At 36.0% G+C, this 25,355-nt stretch overlaps 1 protein-coding gene across 2 annotated transcripts in view; it reads right to left on the reverse strand.

The window, feature by feature from the left end:
* NRXN1 (neurexin 1) overlaps nucleotides 1-25,355 on the reverse strand; it is a 677,538-nt gene that overhangs the window by 360,444 nt on the left and 291,739 nt on the right. For both annotated transcript variants that reach the window (XM_030446736.1, XM_030446735.1), the window contains 3 exons: nucleotides 13,785-13,907; nucleotides 9,319-9,700; nucleotides 8,602-8,792 (listed from right to left, as the gene is read on the reverse strand). In XM_030446736.1, the coding sequence (XP_030302596.1) occupies nucleotides 8,602-8,792; nucleotides 9,319-9,700; nucleotides 13,785-13,907 (696 nt within the window). The remainder of the gene's footprint in view (nucleotides 1-8,601; nucleotides 8,793-9,318; nucleotides 9,701-13,784; nucleotides 13,908-25,355) is intronic.

Here is a 25,355-nt window from a genome sequence, read left to right on the forward strand (position 1 = left end):
GTGGGAGTGTTGTTCTTTTTGAGGGTAAGAAAGCTCTGCAGAGTGATACAAACAAGCTTGATTTATAGTCCAAAGTCAATAGCATGAGATTTAACAAGACCAAGTGTTGGCTTCTGTACTTGGGTCACAACAACCCCATGCAATGCTACAGGACTGGGGGAGAGAGGCTAGAAATCTGTCCAATGGAAAAGGACCTCAGGGTGCTTTGATGACAGCTGGCTGAATAAGATCCAGTAGAGTGATCAGGTGGCCAAAAAAGCAGGCAACATCCTGGCTTGTATCAGAAATAGTATGGCCAGCAGAAGTAGAGAAGTGATTGCCCCCATGCATTTGGCACTGGTGATGTTACACCTTGAACACCATATTCAGTTTTGGGCCTCTGACTACAGGAAAGACATTGAGGTGCTGGACTGTGTCCAAAGAATGGCAAGAGAGATGCTGAAGAGCCTGGAACACATCTTATGAGGAGCAGGTGAGGGAACTGTGGTTGTCTAGTCTGGAGAAAAGGAGGCTGAGGGGAGACCTTATTGCTTTCTACAACTACCTGAAAGGAGGTTGTACTGATGGCAGTGTTGCTTTCTTCTTCCAAGTAACAAGAAATAGAGCAAGAGGAACTGGTCTCAAATTGCAGCAGAGAAGGTTTAGGCTGGATGCGAGGAAACATTTCTTCACTGAAAGGCACTGGAACAGGTTGCCCAGAGAAGCAGTGAAGTCACCATCTTTGGAGGTGTTTAAAAGATGTGTAGATGTGGCACTTGGGGACATGGTTTAGTGGTGGACTTTGCAGTGTTAGATTTACCCTTAGACTCAATAATCTTAAAAGTCTTTTCCAACCTAAATGAGTCTATAATTTTTCTTTGTGTTTCCTCACCCCTCCATCCCAGAAATCTAGATGGAAAGTACTGGCATTGAAAGAAATTAAAAAGATTTAAATCAAAACAGCCTGCTTGTCCAATGGACTGTGAAGAAAGCTGGTGATGCATGTTAAATAGTAAATAATACAATCTAATTGCTATAAAAATGTGCATGGCAATCCATCTCCCACAGAACTGATGCTATGCCCATTACTCTGTATCAGAGGGATGATTGTGCTGAGGAGCTGAGGCATTCAAGCACATCAAACTTCCTTACTTTCATTCCTGTTGTGATCACTTTTGTACATTTAATACATCTGAAAAATAGGCAAAAATGTAATAAAGCACATATTTTAATGGCATAGATTACTTTGATTTTCCTTCCTACTGATATTCTTCCAAATATTCTGATGTTCTTCCAAAATCATTGGAATCACCGGAATCATTCTCTGCTTCAACAGCTAACACATGCTCTTAGGAGAGCTCATTTTCCAAAGAGTGAGGAATTCTCAGTATAAAGCTACCAAAAAGCTATGATGTTTGTTGAGGTAAACTTTTTCTTTAATATTACCCTCTCCTTGATCAGGAAAATCACCTCCAGTCTCTGAGGATACTACACAAAGCAGCTCTTTTGCAAAAAAGGACTGCTCAGTCAGAATACCAAGATCCTTGAGGATGGCACTCTCCTACTCACACCAGCACATTTTGAAAACAAGTTTAGGACATACTTCTTGGCTTTTTTACACTAAATAACTAGATTTTTTTTTTGCAAGTTTTATGAGTGTATACACATATTATCCTTAGCATAATTTTTACTTAGTATTTCAGAAGGGCTTGTAAGAAATTCCAATCAGAAATGGTAATAACCTGCATGCCAAACATCTGTAGAAATGTAGGCAAATCTACACATTTGTATGTGTCTAAGAGCAGGGAAGAAGCAGAAAGCTAAAAGTTTTTCCACCATGGAGTGATTTGAAAGATTACTGCAGTGTTGTTGACTTCAGAGTGCTCAGTACAAACAGAAGAGCATTTTCTTTACTTTTTAACACAGAAATACCGTAGTAATTTCCCTCCCCCCATCTCTTAATCTTGGAAATCTGGATGCAGTTTCTGAAGGCTTAGCTTTGCAAAGATTTTTTTCACAGCCTGGTAGACAGCATAGCTGTTTAGAAGCAGAATGTGACAAGTTGCAAAGAAAGGAGGATAAAGGAATTTGTATTAGTTCAAGTTGTCCAGTCTTCTATTGTTAATCTGCCTGTATATCTTTGCTACACAGGAATTCTCAAAGCAGAGGTCTCAATTTTAAGATCCTTATTCTTCTGTCTGTACAGAGGCTGCTTTCCCGACACTATCAAGAAGACAACAGCTGCATTTCCCATTGTGTGCTCCAACAGGTCACATTAGGAAGATCTATTTATTGTTGACAGTATTTGGAACTCTGCATTTAGAACAGAACATTATTTCTGCATGAAGAGTTCACATCCCACTGGCAAGGTCATTACAATTAGCTCTTGCATGTTTATTTGAGAAATGAAAGTATTGATACTTGTTATTTTGCACAAATTTCTGAGTTTATATAAAATATTTTTCTATGCTTCTTGAAGTTTTATTTCTTAGTATAAGAAATATGAATGATCATTATCATTGATTGAGTCCTTGTAAAGAATGCAGAGTTAATAATAATAGGTTCAGTATAAAACAACAGGCACAAATATTATATGGAATCAAAAACAATTTCAGTTTCCATTGCTGGAACAAGAAATTTTCTTTGTGATCAACACCAGTTTAGTTCACTTTCTCATAGCATGAATAACCTACTTTGACAGGCAAATGAAATATCAGTAGATGAAGTGACTACTACAAATCATCAATGAATATGTAAAGCTAGTAGATTTACTGATAATTTAGTTGATTTGGTTCACAAGGATGAATCAATTATCAGGCAATTCTTTGTGTACAAAGAAGTAGTATTTTTAAAGTGCATTTCTAAAAATACTGAGGTGATACTTAATATTAATATTATTACTTTTCTTTTGGATTCTTCAGATGAGGCCAGTTTCTCATCATAGGAAAAAGCATCAAATAAAAAGGCAAATGTGTCTAACAACAGCATCTGTATCTCACAAAGGAATAGAGGAAGTCAGAGGCCAGTGAAGAGCTACAGAAATAAAACATGAGATCCATTCAGGATTTTTAAATCCAAGGAAGTTGACACTGATGTGTGCTCTAAAATGAACAGTGTTTTTTTTAAGTAATGCAGTGGTCTAACAGCATGTGAATAACTTTTGACTTACAAAGGACTCTAAAATTGACACTTGGGAAAGCCACGTGGAAGAGAATAACAGAGACAAATTCAATGTATGGATGTTAGTTTAAAAAAAGCATGTCTTAAAGATGTATGAAATGATTCACAGGGAATAAAAAATCAAATAAAAATGTTGAGATGGGTAGGATTTCTTTTGTGATCATGATTTCCTTTTAAAAAGAAAATATAGCCAGCCCAATATCAAAATTAGGATGGGATACTGAAGTAATGAAAATACCAACTCCTAGACAAGTTTATATCTACTTAATGCTAAATCTAAAATAAGAGCAGCATTTCTTAGTTTTTCATTTTCTGTGATATTTCAATATCACAATTTCTCACTTTCTCACTTTCAATATCACAGCATTATCTCACTTCATAAACAATTAAAATGCTGAAATATTTTAACTTTCTGGCAGATGAGTGGATTCTTGTAGGGTTTTGTATATTTGCTATTTAAGAAAAGAATCTATTTTATTTAAATATAAGAATTCTTTTATTTAAAGAAAGTAGATGAAAACTTTGGGAATTATAATAGTGCCTTTATGTGCAAGAGAGAAGCAAAAGAAAGGTTAAACCTTAGTAGGCAAGTGGAGTACAAAGTCAGACTTCACGGTATTCTTCCTCTCAAAAGCAGATAGTGTGTGTCTACAGATATTTATTTTAAAAATTCTGACAAAACTTTGATTTTCCACACCACAGGAAGAGAATGTGGAGAGGGAAGAGACATTACAGATGCTGCAATACCTACAGTCTGAACAATGGAAACATCTTTTCTTTGGCAACAATGAGAAACAAGAGCATGACTCAAATTAGACTTTCACTTGCATTTTTTTTTTTGGCCCTCTGAGGCTACTCAGAAACCTCAAGACTGTAAGAGCCCATTGACAAGTATAGAAATTAAGAATTCCCTTCCACCTGACTATTTTGGTCTGTGAAGTCCTTGCATTTTAGCCACGCTAACCATACTGAAAGCAGAAAGGGAATGTGCTCTTGAAATAAATGAAAGCAAATTTGCTGTGTAACTCAGTGTTGGCAGCCTTGAGCTGTGCTACCTTTGCCACTAAGACTCGTTTATCTTCACTGTTATGTGCTAGAATGGTACCCAAGTACACTTTGCTAATTTTCACCGCTAGGAAAAATAACACAATTCTTGGAATCCAAGAACAGAACTATTTTCACATATTTATTTTCCTCCAGTTTATAATCCACTCATCTTATTACAGCAATAATTAAGCTGGAGAATTAAATATAAGTGTTTCCAAAGGTATCCACTCCAATTGAAATTGTACCAGAGGTTAGGCAGGAACACAATGTCTGTAGTAGTGGACTTCCTATGTTATATAGTCACATACTAAACACAAAAGAAAATGTATAGTGAAAATTGTCACCCATATTTTTATGGAAACTCTCTGCTTTCCCTGGCAATTGGCACTCTGCAGAATGTACAGAACATTCTATTTCATACCTCCATATCAAATTCACAGTGTAGTTGCAAAAAACTGCATTGATTTATCTTTCCAGGATTAAGTTGGATTTCAGCATCTGAAATCTGGTAAGTACAATCACTCAGAAAGGCTGCAGATGCTATGTCTGGTTAAACATAATTATTGATATCACTAGCAGAAAGCATAATTTTGAATTTGCTTGTTGCTACGGCTAAAGTAGTGTAGGACAAGGAATTAACCATAGCCACTTGTGTCAGTAACATGTATGGAGTGCTTATAATGGAGATGTGTCATGTCACCATGAGAAACACTGGCATAAAATAGAAAATAAAAACCTACAGGAAAGAATTTCAACTGAAAACAAAGCAAGAAAAAGTAAAAATGAAAGGCAATTTTTTCTTGTGTTCAGTCTCCTAAAATGTGTCATCTTGAACTCCCCTCATAATCCAACAATTCTCACTCTGTGTATTTAAGGAAGCTAAACAGAACATCATAAATTAAAAAACTAAACTGAAACTGAAAGGAGAAGATAAAAGTTTGAGGATCTGTATACACTAGACCAGTTTGAGAAAGATGCTTACTATATACTACTGTACTGAATATGTCACCCTTGTAATTCTTTACTCATCCTGTTTCCTGGGTGGGGAATTACAGAAAATCAGCATCTAATACAATTCACCTTTCTCACTTCAAATCTCAGGTTGTTTATTTCATGCTCCTCCATTTGTTTTTTTCCACTGGAATTCAAGGTTAGAGAATGCACTAGCTAAGCTTTACTTCAAAAGGGTAAAGCAAAAGTAGAATTTTCAAAGTGAACAAAACAAAGGAATGTTGGATTTTATAGGTTATTCTCACTGATGAGCTTTCTGTGCCAAGGCAGTAGCAGAGCATTTACTGAAATAACAGTGCCCTCTAGTGCTTTAATTAAAAACATTTTTCAAACGTTTCTGAAATAAAGCCACATGCCAGAACACACCATTTAGTTTGAAAAAAATGTAGAGAAAAAGTGACTGTGTTAAATTAGTTATCAGTTCTTGATAGAATTATTTTTCCTATTCATACCTATTAATATTATGGGGAAAAAAATATATTAAACACTTATATACACATACGCATAAGTAGTAGTTACTGAAAAAAAAAGAAACAATAAACTGGATGCTTTCTCTATAGTATCAAAAATAACATTGAAATATTACATTGTCTCAATAAAAATTGACCATATTTGTAAGAATGCAAAAATGAGAAAGAGCAAGGCACATATTTCAGACACAATTGCTAGAATGGAGCATGTGCCATTCCAAAAGCTTTAATTTTAAACCAAGCATTTCTGATAGAGACTCTTATTAAAGATTATGACACAGTTTCCACAGTCTTTCTTACAATCTTAAAATACCACTTTCAAGTGGAGAAAACATGTAAAATATGACAAAATCCAATATAATTACTAAGGTCAGCTTATTATCTGTGACTCAGAGGTAGTTAAAGAAAAATCCAGCAAGGAATAAGCTCTTGATGGAATATTAATATCTACTTTGAACATACCACATTTTCTTTGACTATTATGACACTTTGGTTTTCCTAACAAGAACTTTTATAAAGACTGTTAAAAGACAAGATACTTCTTCATATGACTTGAAAAGATTTTCTTACATATGATTTAAAAGTACACTTATTCTTTTAAAAAGCTATGTTACTCTAACAAGTAATGAAGACAAGTCCTGGATTAATGGGAGATGAGCCCCAGGTAGGGGGGATGAGCCCCAGGTAACAGGGGAAGATATTTTACTCTAATAAGTAATGAGGATGAGACCCAGGTTAATGAGGGATGAGCCCCAGGTAATGGAGATGAGGTAAGGGGGATGAGTCTTGAGAAGTGTGGATTCACCCAAGGTGACAAACAGGAACAAACTTCAGCTAACAGGGGTGTCCCCAAGGTGATGAGGACAAGCTTTGAGTAATGGCAATGAGCCCCAGTTAACAGATGTGCCCAAGGTGACAAACAGGGACACATCTCAGCTAACAGGGGTGTCCCCAGGGTGACAAATGGTGACAAGCCCCAGATAACATGTATGTGCACAAAGTGACAAACAGGGGCACACTTTAGCTAACATGGGTGTCCCCAAGGCAATGAGGAGAAGCTGGAGGTAGCAGGAACAAGCCCCAGGTAAAGGGGACATACCTAGCTAATGGGAATGTGCCTGAGATAACTGAGACAAGCCCCAGGTAACTGGGATGTGCCCAAGGTGACAAGGACAAGTCCCAGCTAACAAGGATGTGCCCTGGGTGACCAGGTGGCTGGTGTGCATCATGGCCACAGTCCCTCTGGTGCTCTCCCTGGAAAGCTGGCACACAAAGGTGACAAGCAGTGACATCCATCTCTGCCCTTTACTCAGTGAAGAGGGGATCCGAAATACACACTTCTCTGTGAGCATCTTCAGCCTGTTGTGCCCTGCTGATCACCTCACTGGGGGGGTGGCACTTTCCCATTGTCCTGCTTCCTGTGGAAGGTGGTTTCTGCTCACCAGCTGCTGATGTAGATCAGGAGAGGGCTGTTAGCCTGTCCTGGTTGGGTGTCTGTGTGTGAACACATGTGCCTTACTCTGCCCTTGTGACCAAGAGGGACAGTGGGATTCTGGGGGCATCAGGAAAAATGTGTCCAGCAGATATAGGGAGGTTCTCCTCCTCCTTGGCCCTGGTGAGATCACACCTGGAATACTGGATCCAGTTTTGGGCTCCCCAGTTCAAGAGAGACGGATCTACTGGAGAGAGTCCAAGGGAGAGCTCTAACGGCGATTAAGGGACTTCAGCATCTCTCCTACAAAGAAAGATTGAGAGAACTGGGGCTGTTTAGCCTTGAGAAAAGGCTGAGAGGGGATTTTATAAATATCTAAGGGTTGGGTGTCAAGAGGAAGGGGCCAATCTCTTTTCCACTGCGTCCAGTAACAGGACAAGGAATAATGGGTTTGAGGTAGAACATAGGAAGTTCCACCTCAATATGAGGAGAAACTTCTTGACTGTGAGGATGAAGAAGCACTGGAACAGCCTGTCTGGAGGTTGTGGAGTCTCCTTCTCTGGAGACTTTCCAAACCTGCTTGGATGTGTTTGTGTGACCTGCTCTGAGTGGTTCTGCTGTGGCAGGGGGGTTGGACTAGATGATCTCTAGAGGTCCCTTACAACCTCTGACATTCTATGATTCTATACTCTGATGCAAATTAGCTTTTCAGAAGCTCGTCCTTACAATTAGTTACTATTACTTATTTTAAAATAAACATATATATCAGTTTATTTTATAAAAATTAATCTCAAATATCTATCTGGACCTATGAAATGTACATTTAGAGCTAAAAAAAAAAGTTTATTCCACCCTGCAATTGAAATTATAATACCTTACATATTTGCCTGAATATGTGCATGATTCACCTACAACTTGAAACTTGTGTTTAATCCTCTTGATTATTTGAAAACTGCAACATAACATAGTTTTACTTACAAGATATTTTATGTTATAAAAATACTGCATTGTATTTATTTTCCCAGCAACAGGGAGGTTTTATGTGGAATTCTGATCAGTGTGGGACAGATGAAAATGTTCCCCAGTTCTCTGTCACAGCGACTGTCAGTTCTACAAAGCATTTGCAGTTGTACCGTAAACCTTGACCTGTGGTTTCTTCATGCCACTTACATAACTTTTGTTCATGTAAAAAATCAAGCCATTGCATAGACATTTTAGAGCTCCTTTAGTCCTTCAATTATATTCTAGCATTTATGGTCCCCCCTGTATTCTTACCATTTCCTACTTTTTTTTCCTGGAGAATTTTCACACGTTGTAAGTTGTACCTAACTGTATAGAACTACTATAAACTGGCACTGTCAGTCATTTCCTGAGATCATATTAATTATTATAAAATAAAAAATTTCATACAGTATTACAAAATAATCTATGCTTTACATAGAAGATTTATTCAGTAGATTATAGAGGAGTGAATGTACTTACTTTTGAGATCTAAATTTCTGGCTCCTGCTGTGCTTTGTGTTGTGATTTTAGTGTCAATCTTTACAGTGTGGAGATTATTGGTATCCCTTGATATCATCACATTATGCCACTGGTTGTCATTCAGAGGTTTATTAGAACTTCCTTTGATTAGGTTTGCACCATTTCCCAAGTCAAACACATAGTGCAAATACCTGGGAAAAGAGAAAAAATTGGAAAAGTTTCCTTTTTCTTTACATAGCAAGTGGCATTCATTAATATGTCTAATGTTTCCCATTTCCTTGTACTACTCCATAGTATTGGTAAAACCAGAAGACAACAATGAATGCCAAATGGAGAAGCAAAAGTAATTCAGAGAAAGCACTGCTTGTTTATATGAGCTGAGATGCAGTCCCAAGCTTCTGGAAAGTGGCAAGAACTCGTACCAACACATGCATACATACTTAGAAAGAGAAAAAGAGGAAGGCTACAAACTAGTACTTCTTTGTGGTAAGAAGTACAGAAGTCATACCCATTATTTACTTTCATATTTTTCAGGCACCTAGTTTCATCTGAAAGAAAAAGTCACAATAAAGCATAAAAAGTTTAACATGAAAAAAATACTCATCAGTCTTATATGTCCAGTCACATGTAGATTTGTATCTTAATCTTTCCTTTGTTTTTTGCCTGTACATAAACTTCGAATAAACTTTTTTTGTCATTATGCTAATCCATACATACCCTTTTACTAATTCAACCACAATGAAATCATTTCCATCGCCACTGTTATAAAGTATCAATCCATCCAGAGAGGTTGTTTTGAACTGGAAAAAGAGGTGCATAGATGTGTATGCTTGCAGTGTGGCCAGTGCAACATAACTTGCTTTTGTTTTAAAGGTTACAGGGTCTGCTATGATGTTCCTGAACCCAAATCTTGCATTAAGCTCACAATAATCGATGTCTCCATTTTTACATAAGTCAATGTATGCCATGCCATTAAATGTAAGACTTTGTAGATGCCCAATGAAATTAGAAGGCACAGAAGACAGGTAGCGGCGTTCTGTTATTATTCCTGTTTCTATGTTGTGGAATTCCAGTCGTGTGTGATCACCAGCCATCTGACCTTTAAATAGTAACAAGAAAACATGTTAGCATCTCAAATAGGAGGTCAAGAAGCACATCATGTGATTAAGTATCTGCATTTCACACTTTTCAGATTGTGCAAGGCCATTTCTTGGCTCCCAAGAGGTTCCTTCTAAATTCATCCAAACGACTGGTAAATATCTGAGATCAGTATGTTCTGATAAGGTCAAGAGCAAGACTCCTAAACTTAAGCACAATACTACAGTATATCAGGCAACAAAATCCCTTACTTTGGTTACATCTGCCCAGACATGGTTTTACTCTAAGCAAGTACATTTAATTTACAAAACACAAAGAAAAAGGCAAATTTCAGAGCTAAAACTCCAATGTTAAGAGTTTCATGGAAGAGAGGCATGACAGTTTGGAGGATATTACTCCAGAGAATTTGCTTAGAAGTGCACAATTTGGCAAGTGCAAGAAACTCCTCTTAAAGCTGTTTTAGGTACATTAATGCTGGCTCTGCTCCAAACCCCTGTGCTGCTAGTGTGGACAGAGCCTTCTTTGAAATCAATTCCCTTTTACATCACAGGAATAAACTGTGGGAGAAGGGATCAGAGTCCAAGACATGGACAAAGCAGAAATCCTGCAGCGAGGTTGTGTGTAATCCTGAAACTAGCAAGGGACTTGCTTACTTGAGGAAAGTGACCAAAACTAACCCTCACAGCTACTTTTGAGTTGTTCTTTGTCATACAAGGACTCCTACACAGCAGAAAGTCTGAAATTTGCTGACTGCAGAGATGATCTGAGGGTAAGCATCAGCATTCTATCCAGGTCAGGTAAGTTTATAAGATTACCCAGCACATCAAAACTGTGTCCACTGAAGAGTTCCCTTTTCTAATGGAGCTTAAGGCTTCTATTTATTTTTTACCACGCTTATTTTAAAGAAGTAGGGCAGTAATATCACAAGGCTGATTCATGGTCATGTTGTGTGGGTCTGATTACAAACCAGCTTTTTATTACTAAAATCTACCTTTGCAAACCATGGACTACATTTCCCAGTTCTTTGGATGTTTCTTTCTCTCCTGGAGTGCAAAGAAGGTGAACAGCAGACCCAGCCAAGCTGGAATAAATACAAGCATAACATAACACAACACAAAGGTGTTGACAGGCTGAGTTTTCTCTGTCCTTCCCTGAACATACTATCCCAACAGTGAGCTCTAAGCCAGGCTGTACATGTTTGGGGGTGGTGCAGAAAGCCTCAAGACAGGCTTAGACAACTGTACCTTCACAGGTTTTATAAGTAAGTGTCTGTGTATGCATGTGTGAACAGGGAACAGACAAGGGCAAGATGAATGTAGGTATTTGGGCACTACCCAGGGAGATGGATTCACAACCAGCTTAAGTCAAAGCACGGACATACAAGTACAGGTATCAATGAAGTTACAGTGAAAACAGGTCTGCAAGCTTTAATACAATTAAAAAAATAAAAGTAAAAATTTAAAAAATAGCTCTTGTAATTTATGATGAGCATTCAAAAGAGCTTACTTAGCTTCCAGATGCATTCTGACCTAGTTCTACTGATGTCACTGAGCATCATCAGAATCTGGCATCTAAAGTCATACTGGCTGAGCACTTCATGAGGCACCTTAATTCCCAAGGACAGCCTTCTTGATATTCTTGTTTCAAAACATCAGCTCTGAAAATACCATTTCTTCTGATGTATTAGCAAAGGTGGGCTCTTTAAGTAATGAGTCAGTCTTCAAAAATACCAAATATCTAACTTTCTGCAAGGCCAGAATCACAGCCAGAGAGATGAAGATCATGTTCTATAGGAGGAGCATTATGTATTCCAGTCTTATATCACTTCAGCTGGCATTGCATAAATGTCATGGCAAAAATCCACTTTGGCCTGTAGCACAGTATCCTCACTACATTCACTACCTTTAGATGTATTTCCTTCTTGAGCATAGTAATAAGAAAGTTCCAGAATCTGGCTCACATCCAAAACATCCTTCTTACATTTCAGTTGTAAAAATGTGCTAACAGGACTTGATACTTCCCATAATGCTCCAGAGTATTTGCAACGAAAGCAATGAAGAAAAAGAGACTGGAAGGTCTTCAAAGTTTTTTTTTTTTTATTTCCAAGGTTGTTTTTTTTTTGTTTAGTGCCTTGTTTTTTGTCACTTTTCAGTTGGTGCACAAAACGCATTACCTTTTGCAATGCTATTGGACTTAAAAAATCTGAATTTCTGTTCATAGCCGTAAGCTCGGTATCCTTTCCATTACCCAACTCCTCCTTCAGTCCACTTATTTTCTATATCTTTCTTGAAAACAAAGTGCATTAGGACTGCAGGTATTTAAGCTCTTCTACACTGAGTACAATTTTCAAAGCCACCTGTATGACTTCCAATGAAAGCTAGTTATGACTTGGAAAGATATTATTTATTCATGCAGAAATTATGCATTCATCAAATACAACTAAGTTCAGTACATGGATGAACAGCTGATAGGTCAAAAACTGTAAAAAATGGAAAGTGAGGCTGAACTATTTAATGGCTTCCCCTCCAGCTTAAGCTTTCTGGATCTGATTTTTTTTTTTCATATGCAGCATAGAAAATGGAATCATGAAAAATGCAGAGCCTGGTGAGAGGAAGCTGGAATTTTTGGAAGAAAGTCAATTTTTAGCTCATGCCTATATAATATTATTACAATCTTTCACATGAATAATTACTGGGTAATATCTTAACCACCTTTCTTATTATTGGGATATCTGACCAAAAGTTAAAAAAATTTGTTAAGGGTATTTCTCAAATGCCTCTTAAAAAATTACAGGCTTGGGGCATTTGACCACCTCATCTAGGAAGCCTGTTGCAGTGTTTCAGCTATTTCCTGAGACCATGATACTTGACAGTAACTACAATCATCTGCAAAGGAGAGTGATTACAAGAACCTACAGTCCTATGTTCTTTACTTATTACTTCCCTTGACTTGACTGCATATGAGAGAAAACTATTTTCATTTTAATCCTTCACATCCATTTTGAACTTTTCTGAAGCTATGCTGAGCAGCTGGGACTGAACCCAAAGGTGAAAACAGTTACATCTCAGTGGTTTCGTAACCTGTGATATTTGCAAATAAAAAATCTGCCACGAGGAGCCCAAGAAACTCGCATTTGGTTTTTGACACTTTTTTTTTATTACTCAGATGTAAACAGCTTCCTGTAACAGAAAATGTCCCCACAGTAGTCTTATTATTTGAGTTGCAAGTTGAGCATTATTTGAGTTGCTTGTTTCTCTGGTTCTATATATTTATTTTCCCAAAGTAAATAACTGGTTTAGGCCATCTGCTTTCTTGGGAGAGTGTCTCAAAATATCATCCCCTACATAAACTAATTTTTTGTTTCACCTCTGTAAGATCTCCAAGTTATCTTTTTATGCTAGACAGTATGTTTTTGCAGCTATATGGACACATAGCAATTATTTTTCTACCAGTGACATGGTCTTTAGTGCCCTGCTGAAGTGAAAAAAAAACACTAAAGAAGTTGTTCTTCTTTTAAAAACCTCTTAAAATTGTTACCATTTTATCAGAGTCTTCTCCATTTTCAGATATTATACACATAGGAATAGATTTCAAACATCTGATGGCATTCAAGTTGTTTTTTTCTCCCATCCCAACTGCTATTTTAGTATTTGAGAAAAATCTGTCACCTAATGTTTACTTATAGAGCTGATGCAAGATTTAAAATACAATAAAGTTCATACTTCAAACATTTATGAATTTCTTACAGCAATGGCTTAAAATTTAACCTTCGGTGTGTTGCTAAAAGCATTTTACTTTCCTTCTCATTAGTAATGTATCAAATGACTTCTCTCCACCTACTGTATAAAAACATTCAATTATATCAGCATGGAAGTGCTCATTAATTTCAATTGCAATGTTAGAGTAATGCTGATATCATGTGTAATAACGCACTCACGGTAGCAGTGTTCCAAGATGCAAAACATGGATTTTTGATATTACCCAAGAAAAGAAGAAGCAACTGTTGATTTCAGATAAATGCACTGTCACTTTTTGGTTTGTGTTCCTCCCTCTCCCCCCAACACAGAGTCACAATGCCACACTACCTGTCATGGCCTGCTGGTCATCCACCATTAACTTTAAACTTTTTCCTCGCCGAACCACACGCACTGTGTGCCACTCATTATCATTGAGGTTATAGCCAGCAAAGAGGGTTTCTGGACCTTTGCCTGTAGGATATGCCAAACAGTCATTATGCAATCTTTAAATCAGTTTACATGTGAACCTCACAGAGAAAGAGAGAGAGACAGAGAGACTGGCTGGGCAAATGTTAAAAATCACATCAGGCAAGAAAATTACAAAGTACAAGCAAACCTCAGAATAAGAGCTACTATGCTAAAACACTTCTACTGTATATTTATCTATATCAATGTATTGTATATGCACATTTAATGAACCAGGTTGTCATAAATAGGCACAGTCAACATGGATTTAGTTATGCATTTTGCAGTCATGTGAAAGTCTTTAAGAAATGGAATAACTGAAGTCAGAACTTCAGCCTATGTTTACAAGACCAGATTTTTTTTTATTGAAAACAATCTGGGTGAAAGGTAAAAGGGCAGATTATACATGCATGCTAATTATATTTTTCTCAATGTAGGTTAGCTTCTCAGGCTATATTTATTAGGCCTCCCCAAAAGTTAATTTATTACCTTAACATCCAGATAACTTGTTATTATTCAGATCCCACACATTCTGATGTTAGCAGAATTCCAAACGACTTGTTTCATGGATGCCCTTTTTTTGTAATCTGTTATTTTTGTAAGCAGTACAAGAAACAGTCTTTGAAGCAAATATAATCCTAGGCATAACACAACATACTTGCAATAACTGAAGTGTTCACATAGCTGTGAAACAGGATACCCTTAATATCTAGCAAAAACTCTCTTGGAAGAAAATTAATATTGTAACTGTCCCTTGAACTGTTGAGCAATAAGAGAAAGAGAGAAAAATCACATAACTACCATTGTTATGAGTAGCTGATTTGACCAAGCACTGAACCAAACTGTCAAAACTTCTGTTCTCAGACCTGAGTTATTGGACCTATGCGGTGTCTGTCTGAAAGTTAAAGCTAATCCACAAGCAAGAAATTACATTACTGCAAGGCAGAGACTTCCATGGCCTGTTTTTCTGTTCCTGTGACATAATAAAGGCTGCTAAACACTAAAAAAGACTTATAATGAAATAATATTTGACATCAAAATATTAGGGTTACACTAAGCCATGCTATTACCTCCACAAAGTCTTTCCAAGTAACCACATCCAGCTGTCTTTTAAAAAGGGATATGCCACTCGCTCTGAAACTTTTCTACATTTCTTTTTGGATCCTTTTCCACCTAGTGCAAGCTGTGATGGAAGAGATCTATTAATAAAGGGATGCTTAATAACATTCTCTAAAACCAAAGCCTTTCTGACTGCAGGACTGCAGAGAGAGAAAAGACACTAAGAGCTTGATGAAGACGTTCAGCATATTGAACAATTTTCATCTCAGATTTTTTCCATTTTCTATCAGCGTTTGTTCTAATTGATGTTGATTGATTGCCCTGATTTATATGCATTTTTTGCTCTTTTGTGCATGCCAAGGGATCTCCAGGAGTAAAAATAATAGCTACAGCAAAGGCAATAGGATTGTAACAACATCATGTTCCTTTGTTTATGCTTCTGTATTGAAAGTAGAATAGGAAAGGTATGCAAACCCAGAAGAAAGAGATGTATATGTACTTACTGCTGTCAGTTACCTGAATTGTTCTCTTCCTTACATGTTTACTCATTCTGACAAGAGAGACAGCAATTTTGCATAAAGTTTAAGTGAATAATGTTATTTTTTGCTACAGTGATATAGATGCACTGAACTGCTCTTTAAACGATTTCTGTTGCTCTGTGTTTTATTGCAGGTTTCAATAGATGGTATTTCTAACTAGACAAGGGATCTATTTACAAAATATGCCTAAATGACATGAATGAAAACCTTGGTAAGAGTCACTAGGCCTGCCTAAAAATTCATTATCCCTTCTTCCTTTGTTAGTTCAATTCTTTATTTTTTAATTTTTTAAGTACTTGAACTTATTAGTCTCCTATATCTCAGAACAGATTACTAAAAGAGCTAAAACCATATGCAATTTAAATTTGCTATCACATTAAAAACCCTCTGTAGTATTCCATTCATTTAAGAGTGCTTCATTGTATTTAAATATCAAATCCAACTTGGCTGCTCACATTCAAACAGGCTAATATGTCTATTATCTTCTTTTAATGCTTAGAGACTTATAAAGTCCTCCTGCTGTAGGAAAAGGTTTAAAGTTAATGTATGTTTTCCTGTGCATCAGTCTATTTCTTTGCAAGAGTACTCCAAATAAATAAAAAAACCCAGAACAGGTCAGAACTACCTGTGAGCTGCCTTTGTTTACAGCACATGCAAAATCCAAAATGTATTAAAGGGACCTATGGTGAAATGGCTGTGAAGGGGCAAACCCAGGTGTAACACACTGTGGGGAGAATGCACAGAAATCAGTCTTGGCTTTGTATAAACTAGTAATGTGGCTTTTCCTTCCTGAAGCCAAACTCGAACAGAGAAGTTTGTGCTTTGGCATAGTGATTGCAAGAAACTACAAAATAGCAAGACATAGTGCCCATGTATTGTGTATGCACCTCTCACATCTGGAAAATAGCAGTTTTCCATGTCAGCTGGAGAGGTGGGTGGGGAAGGACGGATGCTCACCATCCTTGGCCAAGAACATGTTTTAGATATAAAAATAGTAAATATGCATGTGACATAAATTTTCTAAATGCTGAAAAACAAAAAACATGTTCCTTGATACTAGAGTACAAAGATTGCAGAAGCAAAATCTTCACATATTTTATTAAATGGCATTGATCAACATCACTCAAACATAGTTATTAGCAATTTCCTCACTGACTTGCAAATATATTGACTTGAAATTAATTTAAACATCATATTACTGAGATCATAACAGTTCAGACTCTTCTTCTGCCCTGGCTTGTAGTGGTCCAGTTTATAGTTATTCTGCTGTAAATCTAATTCTATTAATTCACTGGCTTTCCAGTCTTATTCAGACTTCATACTGATCTGCTTCAGCTTCATTTAAATCATGCCAGCAGGCCACACATTTACATCCCACCAGTCATCAAATTGCCACTTGTTTGGGGGGTTGCCTTTTTTTACCCTTTTTTACTTAAAAATAACAAACACTTCCCACAAGAAGAAAAGTATTAATTTATTTAAAAGGTTTTTTTCTTCTGTTTCCTATGGACTGATACTACCTTAGAACTTCATGTCCCTCCACTCCTATTTCTCATGCTCTCCTTCCATGGGAACTCATTTGTCTCTTCTTAGACAGGACATAGTTAACTTGCTTCATGTATCTAGCACTTTCTGAGCTACTTATTCTCTCAGACACTACTGCCTTGATTATAAAACTTTCCATTTAGAGACAGGCTGTAAACCTGCAAAAATATACTGTGAGGAGTACTTCCTCTTGCTTAAGTGTGAAATTTATAATCAATGTCTATATTCAGCACTTTTCCTGCTTTAAAGGCTTAAAGAACCACTAGATTTTATGCATCCCTTGGATAAATGGATAGCACCAAATAAAAAAACACGGGCACTTTCATGGCTCTCACAATTTGCTCATAGTCACACATGCTAGTAAAATCTGCATATCCACTTAAAAGCAGATTAATTACTTGTACAAGCATCTTTTTACATTGGAAAATACAGACTGTGCAAACTGTTGACAGACTTACAAAACTTGGTGATGCAATTCATTATGAACTAGGACATATAAATGTAAAGACCCAAACATCTTAAGTTATACTTTTACTTAGGAACCCAAAGTTGAGCTTATTTTGTTTTCAGCACATCAACTACAATTTAACTGCCTTTGGTCTTTTTTAATGTTAAGGGAGATAGATAGGAACTCAAAAAGAAGTTCTCATTTTGAGTATGCTGAAAATTCTAAAATTCGATATGTTGAACATTCTAAATGGTCTTTGTAGATTCCTATTCTCTTTCCTGTCTTGTGAGGAGTCTCTTCAGTCTAATGCAAGTTCTGAAAATTCACTGAATTCAAATTACTCTGATAACATGCAAATCAATATCTACCCTCTTGTACTTGAATTGGGAGATCTGTTAACAAACTACTTGAACAGAACATCATAAAACCAAATTGGTCCATTTGAAACAAGATAATAGTTTTTGGCATTGTACCAAGGCACATTAAAAAGGAGTTGTCTGAACCAAACATGGGAATTAACACTGGCTCTTAAAATGCCATCCACCAAAATGCCACCCATACTTGCTCAGAGTATTAAATTCTGTGATCAAAAGTAGATATAAAAAAAATGAAATCTTGAAAGAAAGACAAAGTAAATAGAGGGAGATTGGATGGTTCAGTGAGTGCTACACTAACCTATAGTAGTAATAGGTAAACAAACCATCATTATCTATTGGTCAGTATAAGAAATATCAGTGATTTCAGACTAGTTTGCTAATGGATTAACTATGTTTACTACAGGAATAAAGATCAGGCAGCATTTCCAATTTGAAACTTACTATATGTAATATATACATAGAAAGCTAAATCATAAAGATAGCTGAGTGGCTCTGGGAGTCACCTAAGAGTGTTATTATAAAGAGCCGATGAGGAACTAGTCACTTCTGTGCCATCTCATCTCCTGCTTTCCAGGGAGCATCTAACACACCTGTAATCTGGGTTTCTGTTACAGCAAGCAGGCAGTCTCACAGCTGCTGTGCAAACCTTGTGACTGTATTATGCACCAGACTGCACCACAACAGGTTTAGAAAAGATTCCTTCATAAGTAGACATAGAAACAGAAGACAAATAGGCAGAAGCATCTGAATGTTCATTATCCTTTCTCTGGTGGCTGGCTGCAGAAACAGTTCTGGTTTTCTGACTCACTCATTTGCAAACTTGAGTTTAAGAAGTCAAGTATTATAGTGAATCAATTGCATTTTAAATGACTGCATAATCCTGATATTCCCTGACTATGCGTTTGTCTTACTAATGAAAAACTTAGTGTCTTTTAAAGATCAACAATTCAGCTTCTCAATTACAGCCAATTAATAAATTAACTTGAGAAAGACTTACTCCAGGTCAAAGAAATTTTTTAAACTGTATTTTATTCCTTACAGACTCATACAGAAAATTCCACAAGAACAGCATGTTCACTGAATTGTATCAAGCAAAACATATCAGTCTTCATTGCTTCATCAAAATGTTCCAGCACAAAATAGCTTTATTATAGGCAAAATTGCTTCTGGTAATTTGAGTGTAGCATTGACAGTTTAGGGTATTTTTATTACTTTTTAAAACAAAACTTGACATTTCAGAAATTAAAATGAAGGAGATTAGATTTGCTAATATCATTCATTAGCCTTCATTTCATCTGTGGAGTATATTTGCTATATTTTACTGAGTAATAGAAATAAAATATTAAATCTGTTTTGGCACATGCACTCACATAGAAATGCAGAAAGCTAAAAAAGGTAGTGTTGAAAATGCTACTGGTTTCTCTACATGACCAAACTACAAATAGACTGCAATGAATATTGATCCAGTTCACTAGAAAGGAAAACCAGCATACATTGTGAATGCACTGGGGAAGAAAAATCCATAGAAGGATACAAGAAACAACCAATTCAGGAATCAAGCAGAGCATTCAGGTTGGAGGACAACAAGGTTTTCTGTAGTCATCTACCTATTTCTTTTCTTTCTTTTTTTGTGAACTTGCTTGATGGACCATGATGTCTCAATATTTCTCCTCTCTCAACGGAGAGAAAATACTTATGCCTTAAGCAAGCTATTTAATTTAGGGTGTGATAAGCACACACCCATTAAGATCCAGTAATTTCTTTAAAGCTGTGAGATGCTGTGAAGTACTAACTGTTGGTGACACTGAAGTATCTAAATGGAACCAATGGATCAAGGTGGGAGGGAAGAACAAAAACAGATCTATAGGACTAAATGAAATCTAAGGATCCTCGCTGTCTGTCAAGAAAGGTGCTGGTGACAAATCGTTGTCTTGTGAAAGCTTAATCTCTACAAATAGAACGATGACCTCTGTTGAATTTCACCAGCACGGAGAAAGAAGAAAACATCAGGAAGTAGTAAACTTCTGAGTTGTGAGTCTTAGGCTCTAGGGTTTTTTGTCACATCAAAATAAACATGGAACACATAAACATACTGTCTAATGGGGAAGTGTGCTTTGATGGTCAATAGCAGGGCTGAACCATATTTCTTGAAAAAATGGTTTTGAAGTTGCAACACTACTACAGGTGAACTCAGAGTATGTGAGAGAATTTCGTTAATGCATTATGAAATGTTTAAACCAGTTAAAGACATTTGTCAATATACTACTTAAACCGTTTATTTTTTACCAATCAGTTACATTTGAATTTAGTTTTGTAAGTCATGTATCTAAGCAAGTGAAACAGAAACAGCCCTGAGGGCATGTAAATTTACTTCTTGGAAATACTGAAAGAAAAGTAACTTTTAAAAACTAAAACCAGAAATAAGCTAGATCCCTGTATTTTTAATAAGTGATGTTTCTCTTTTCTATTATCGAGGGATCATGACTGTCAGAAAATGTGATAGAGGTTATTCACTATAGGGTTGATGACAGCCCTGAACTAAAACCCAGAAAAGTGAATGAGCTTGAAACACACAGTTGTTGCTTTTTCACATCACTGCTGAACATTTTCAGAAATTATGTTGAATTTGACAATTGACTTTAATGCAGGTAAACCGAGCATTAAGTTTCAATGCACAGATGTTTTATGATATTTTAAAGCCATCTTAATTCAAACTGTTGAGTTTGAATTTACTGCAGGTCAAAAAAAAAGAGGCACTCTCACAAAGATCATGCAGACTGTAAGGTCTACATGTGCATTTTTTCTTAAATCTTAACTTGCTTTTACCTTATTTTGACATGGCTGTTAACAATAAATATGTTTAAGTTGAGTTGGTTTTTTTTTTGGGGGGGGGGGGGTGGGGGCTTGTTTGTTTGTTTTTAATAAGATACACTTGACACAAACATTTTCAAGTCATCATCTTCAATTTCATTCTACCTAAGCTACCACACTACATTGTGAAACCAACTCTCTCATGAGCCTGCTATGCCATTTTCTCAGCCAGCTTCCCAGTTCCCACAATACTCCTGGAGCCAAGCCTGAGAAAAGATTGCAGAAGGATGACAATATGGGAAGCCAGCTGAAAAGTCTGGACATTAGGGAAAGGAGGGACCAGAAGAACTTGGATTTCAGGAACATGAACACAAGAAGTTGTCACTGCAACAACTCACCTAGACAAATACTGAGACTTAATAATACAGGGCAGGAGGAGGGAGCAAAAACCTTTAGGCTTGATAACTGAGATTATTTTTTTTTTTTTAGAGGATAATCTACTATAAACTAGTGAATTGAACAAAGAAGAATAAAATAGGACATTTTAATTTATTTACAATACTGAATTTTTCCCATGTAAAATGCTTTCATTACAGACAGCTTTCTTTTACTGAATTTTTCTGAATTATACTGAAAATTCCTTTTAACTCCCATCTAACAAGACATTTGTAAAACTGGTAGAGAAAAGAATGGCTAATTCATTTGGAGTTATTAGTGATTGCTTCCCCCCAACCCTCCCTTATAGCAGGAATAGGATTGGAAATAATAACTGACTTGAAAAGTCCTCCGTAAAATAGTACCCAGACTAACATAAACCCTGATTTTAAGCAATATTGGAATTCCATTTTTTTTAAAGGAAATTCAGTTATGTTAAAAGCAAATATTCAGTCTTGTAGGATTACTTTAATGGCATCCAGGAAGTCAAATATTCATTAACTCTTTGAATTCTGAGTTCTGTCAATAGTACTAATGTGTGCCATGTGAGCTTAATCTAAAAACGTTATCCTAAGTTCATTTTCTCCTTTCCTAAAAAGAGACTTTTACCTCAGCAGACTCATTATTCTTGTTTTTACTACACAAACCAAAAGCCACAAACCATACAATACACAAAGGCAGAAACACATACATTCCCTATCCTAGACTTCTAGAAACAACAAGACTATTCCTCTAAATTTCCAAAGATATGAAGAGTGATACACCTGGCAATCTCCTTTTCCTTAGACATCTTCTCTACAAGCTACTGTTCAAATACAGTGCCTCAGTTTCCAAAGGAACTTTTTGTCTCCCCTGAACCTAAGAGACCTGGGGGAATGTTAGCTCAGAAGAATAACTTCACCATGAGACAGCTATCTAAATAGCTTTGATAATCTGGACATCAGTGCTCTGTCTACAAATTACTGTCAATCAGCTAATAAATACAGAGAAGATTAAGCTGCACAGCTGCTATAGGGAACAGGTGTGCAGTCACCTATAGCAGATCTCTGAGTGTACCCAGATGGTGCAGACATCCTTTGTGAGCATGAAGAACCTATCCTACAGTTTTCCACCGCTAAAACTACCTTCTTTCTTTCCACTGAAGGAAAAATAAAGTGATTTTTTCCAGAAAATGTAGGTATACACTTGATCTTTTCAATTTTCATGACAGAACTGTAATATTTGTTTTACTTTGGCTAGATTATAATTGACAGCTGGAAAGAAGCAGAAACAGATTTGATCACACATTAGCTTTTCTGACTCTGACATTGACTGTGCCCATTTATATCAAACCATGGCTGTGAAAACTCTGAAGTATGTTTAAAAATCTAAGTATGCACAATTAATATGCTTCTCCATAACTGACCTTTTTATAAAAAAACATTACCTTTACATTTAGACAAAAGTAGACATAAAACATACTTAAATATTTAATTTTACTCACATCTTGCACATTGTGTTTAAGAATAAGCAGATTGTTAATGAGTTGGAACAGAAAGGAAAAGAATTTGGACTGTGACTTTATTTTAAGAATAAGCTCCTCTTAATGTACAGGTGTCTTCATCCCATGGCACAGCTGTTATAAAATATGTAACAATTAAATCTCACACTTATCCTTTCTTTTTTTTTTTTTTTTAATTTTTTTTTTTTTTTGAAAGAAATTAACTATAACATTTTGCCTAGTTAAGGGTTAGGAGAATAATGTTTAAAGATTTGAGATTGCTGCTTATTATTTACATTTTTTTGTAATCTTTTTATTCTCATTAGGGATAGAAAAGTACAATTTCTTGATACTGCTTATTCTTGGATGTTTCTACATAGACAGGAGTCAGGAAAAGAGCAATAATATAAACATTTCATCCTATTTTCAGAAATCACAAATTAATACAGAGTGATTCCTGTTCTATAAACACCCTTTGCTGACTTTCATGGCTATGAGATTGGTCTCTGATTTTTCCCTATTTACACAATAGATGACATATAACTCCTACATTTTTTTCTTCATATTCCTAAACTATTTCAGAAATAACTTCAAAACTACACTTTTCCAAATTTGTCTATTTTCCCATCACCATGTCATGTCGTTCTTGCTCTGAGTGTCATCAGTACTGTGTAATAATTCATGATTACTTTTAGATCTTTTCAACCTCTGTTGAAAAGCCATCACTTCAGCTGCTTTAGAGCAGAGCACTTAGTATTTTAACAGCAGCAGGGTCATACAAAGCAAACATCTATCTTAAGATTGAAATGCTCCAGGACTATTAAAAAATTATAAACAATACATATTGATGTTTATTTGAATCCTTCTAATAAAGAAAATTTCTTTTACAGGAAAAAGACAATGCATTTTCAGTCTGTAATTGTAGACAATATTGTGAGTAATCCTTAAAAGTTTATTTTAATTTTGGGTTACATTTGATATTCTTTATCTGCAAGAAGACAACCTGAACAATAATTATGAGGGAACCTAGAAAAATTTCTCTATAAAAATAGCATTTTAATAGGCATAGTTTTAGGATTTTTCATGCATACTTTTTCAGGATTCCTGAGCCTTAAAGAAGGTTTTAAAAAATTAGTACACACTTATTCCAAAAAAGATTTTGCTGCAGACAAAAGAACTTAAGTGTCTTAGGTGCCACGCTTGTCTGACAGTTTGCATAAGTTTAATACAGCATTTTATTAAAGGTAAATTTTCAGAAACTCTTCCAGCTTCTTCATGTGATTTCTTATCCAAGAGACCAATGTGTGTTTCTTTTCAGAAGACAAGGCCTTTTTCTGCATTCTGCATCAAAATTTTCATGCTACATTTCAGCTGCTTCTAAATCTATTACTTTCACAGACATACATTTATGGAGGGCTAAATGAAGCAGAATTTAATTGTGACATCTGCAATACTGAATTTTAGGTTTACTTTTTCATTGTTCCCTTGCATATTTTTTGAAAATTCCATTTTGCAGTTATGGCTGCTCAAGCATTTTCATGCTAACCATATGTACAATTAAGCACCTTTTCTTGTTATTTCCAGACTCTTGCTTTGTCTTACATGCACATGCAAAAAGAAACCAAAATTACTTTTAAAATTAAGTAGATGGATTGGAAGTCAACATTGAAGAAATCTCTTAAATGCTCTCTTGCTCTTTGTTATGGCTTGTGGATTGTGCTCAGTGTCAGTGAATGGCAATTTTGTTATTGAGAAAAACAAGTCATCTTCACAGAAGTTCCTACTTGCCCTTTCTTAATCTGTGCTCTGTATACTGGTTTATGTAACTTTAGGAAATAAAAAAATCCACATTGGAGTCTTTTCTAGAGGGTGCTTCTCTTATTCAGGGTTTATCAGCTTGTCAGCTGGTTTCCTAAGTGCCTCCTATCACCAGCAAAACGTTAGCTGGAGATGTGAGAATACTTCTTCCCCCAATAGCCTGTGCTGTACATCTACATTGTATCCTCCTACCAAAAAAACCACAAAAAAACAACAAAAAAAACAACCAACCAACCAAAAAAAATCAAAAAAACAAAAAAACCCAAACCCAAACTTGTTCTCAAGCTGCTAAAATGTCACAAATTAAACAGTGAATGGACAATTCAAAGTATGGTAGTAACCACAACGCAAATACAACACCTTATTTTTTGGGGTATACTCATCAACTATATTGCTTAAATTTTTTGTAAAACCAGAATTTTCCAGATGGTAGCAAGCAGATTAATTATGCTTGGGATTCTTAATTTCTGATCTGATTTTCACAGGTCACATGTAAACAGTTCATGGCATGTGAGTGAAAGATGGAATTGTTGACTTACCTATTTGGTCTTTCTTTTCCAGACAGATTTTACTCTTAGCAAGGAAAGACTTTATATGCAGAGACAGAGAGGAACATTTAACTAATGAAATATTACTTCTACAAACATGCACTTCACTCCTTGAAGGAAAATCCCACGGAGTATAGAATGAATGAGAATCAATACCAAAAAAATTAGCACAATCTGAATTAACCACAACTGCCTCTTTTCTTTACTAGCTTTTTCTCATTCCATGTTTCGGTCTTCATCTTGTGTCTTGTGGCTTCAGTACTGCCTATACAAATAACTGCTGAAGAATTCTTTACACACTTCCCAAAGGGGATTGCAACTCAGAAAGCCAACTTTATCTTGATATCTCAACTCAACAGAGTAATATCTCCTTTGAAGTGACTTGTCTGATGGA

The sequence above is a fragment of the Calypte anna genome, chromosome 3 (assembly GCF_003957555.1).
Source record: "Calypte anna isolate BGI_N300 chromosome 3, bCalAnn1_v1.p, whole genome shotgun sequence".
Lineage (NCBI taxonomy): Eukaryota > Metazoa > Chordata > Aves > Apodiformes > Trochilidae > Calypte > Calypte anna.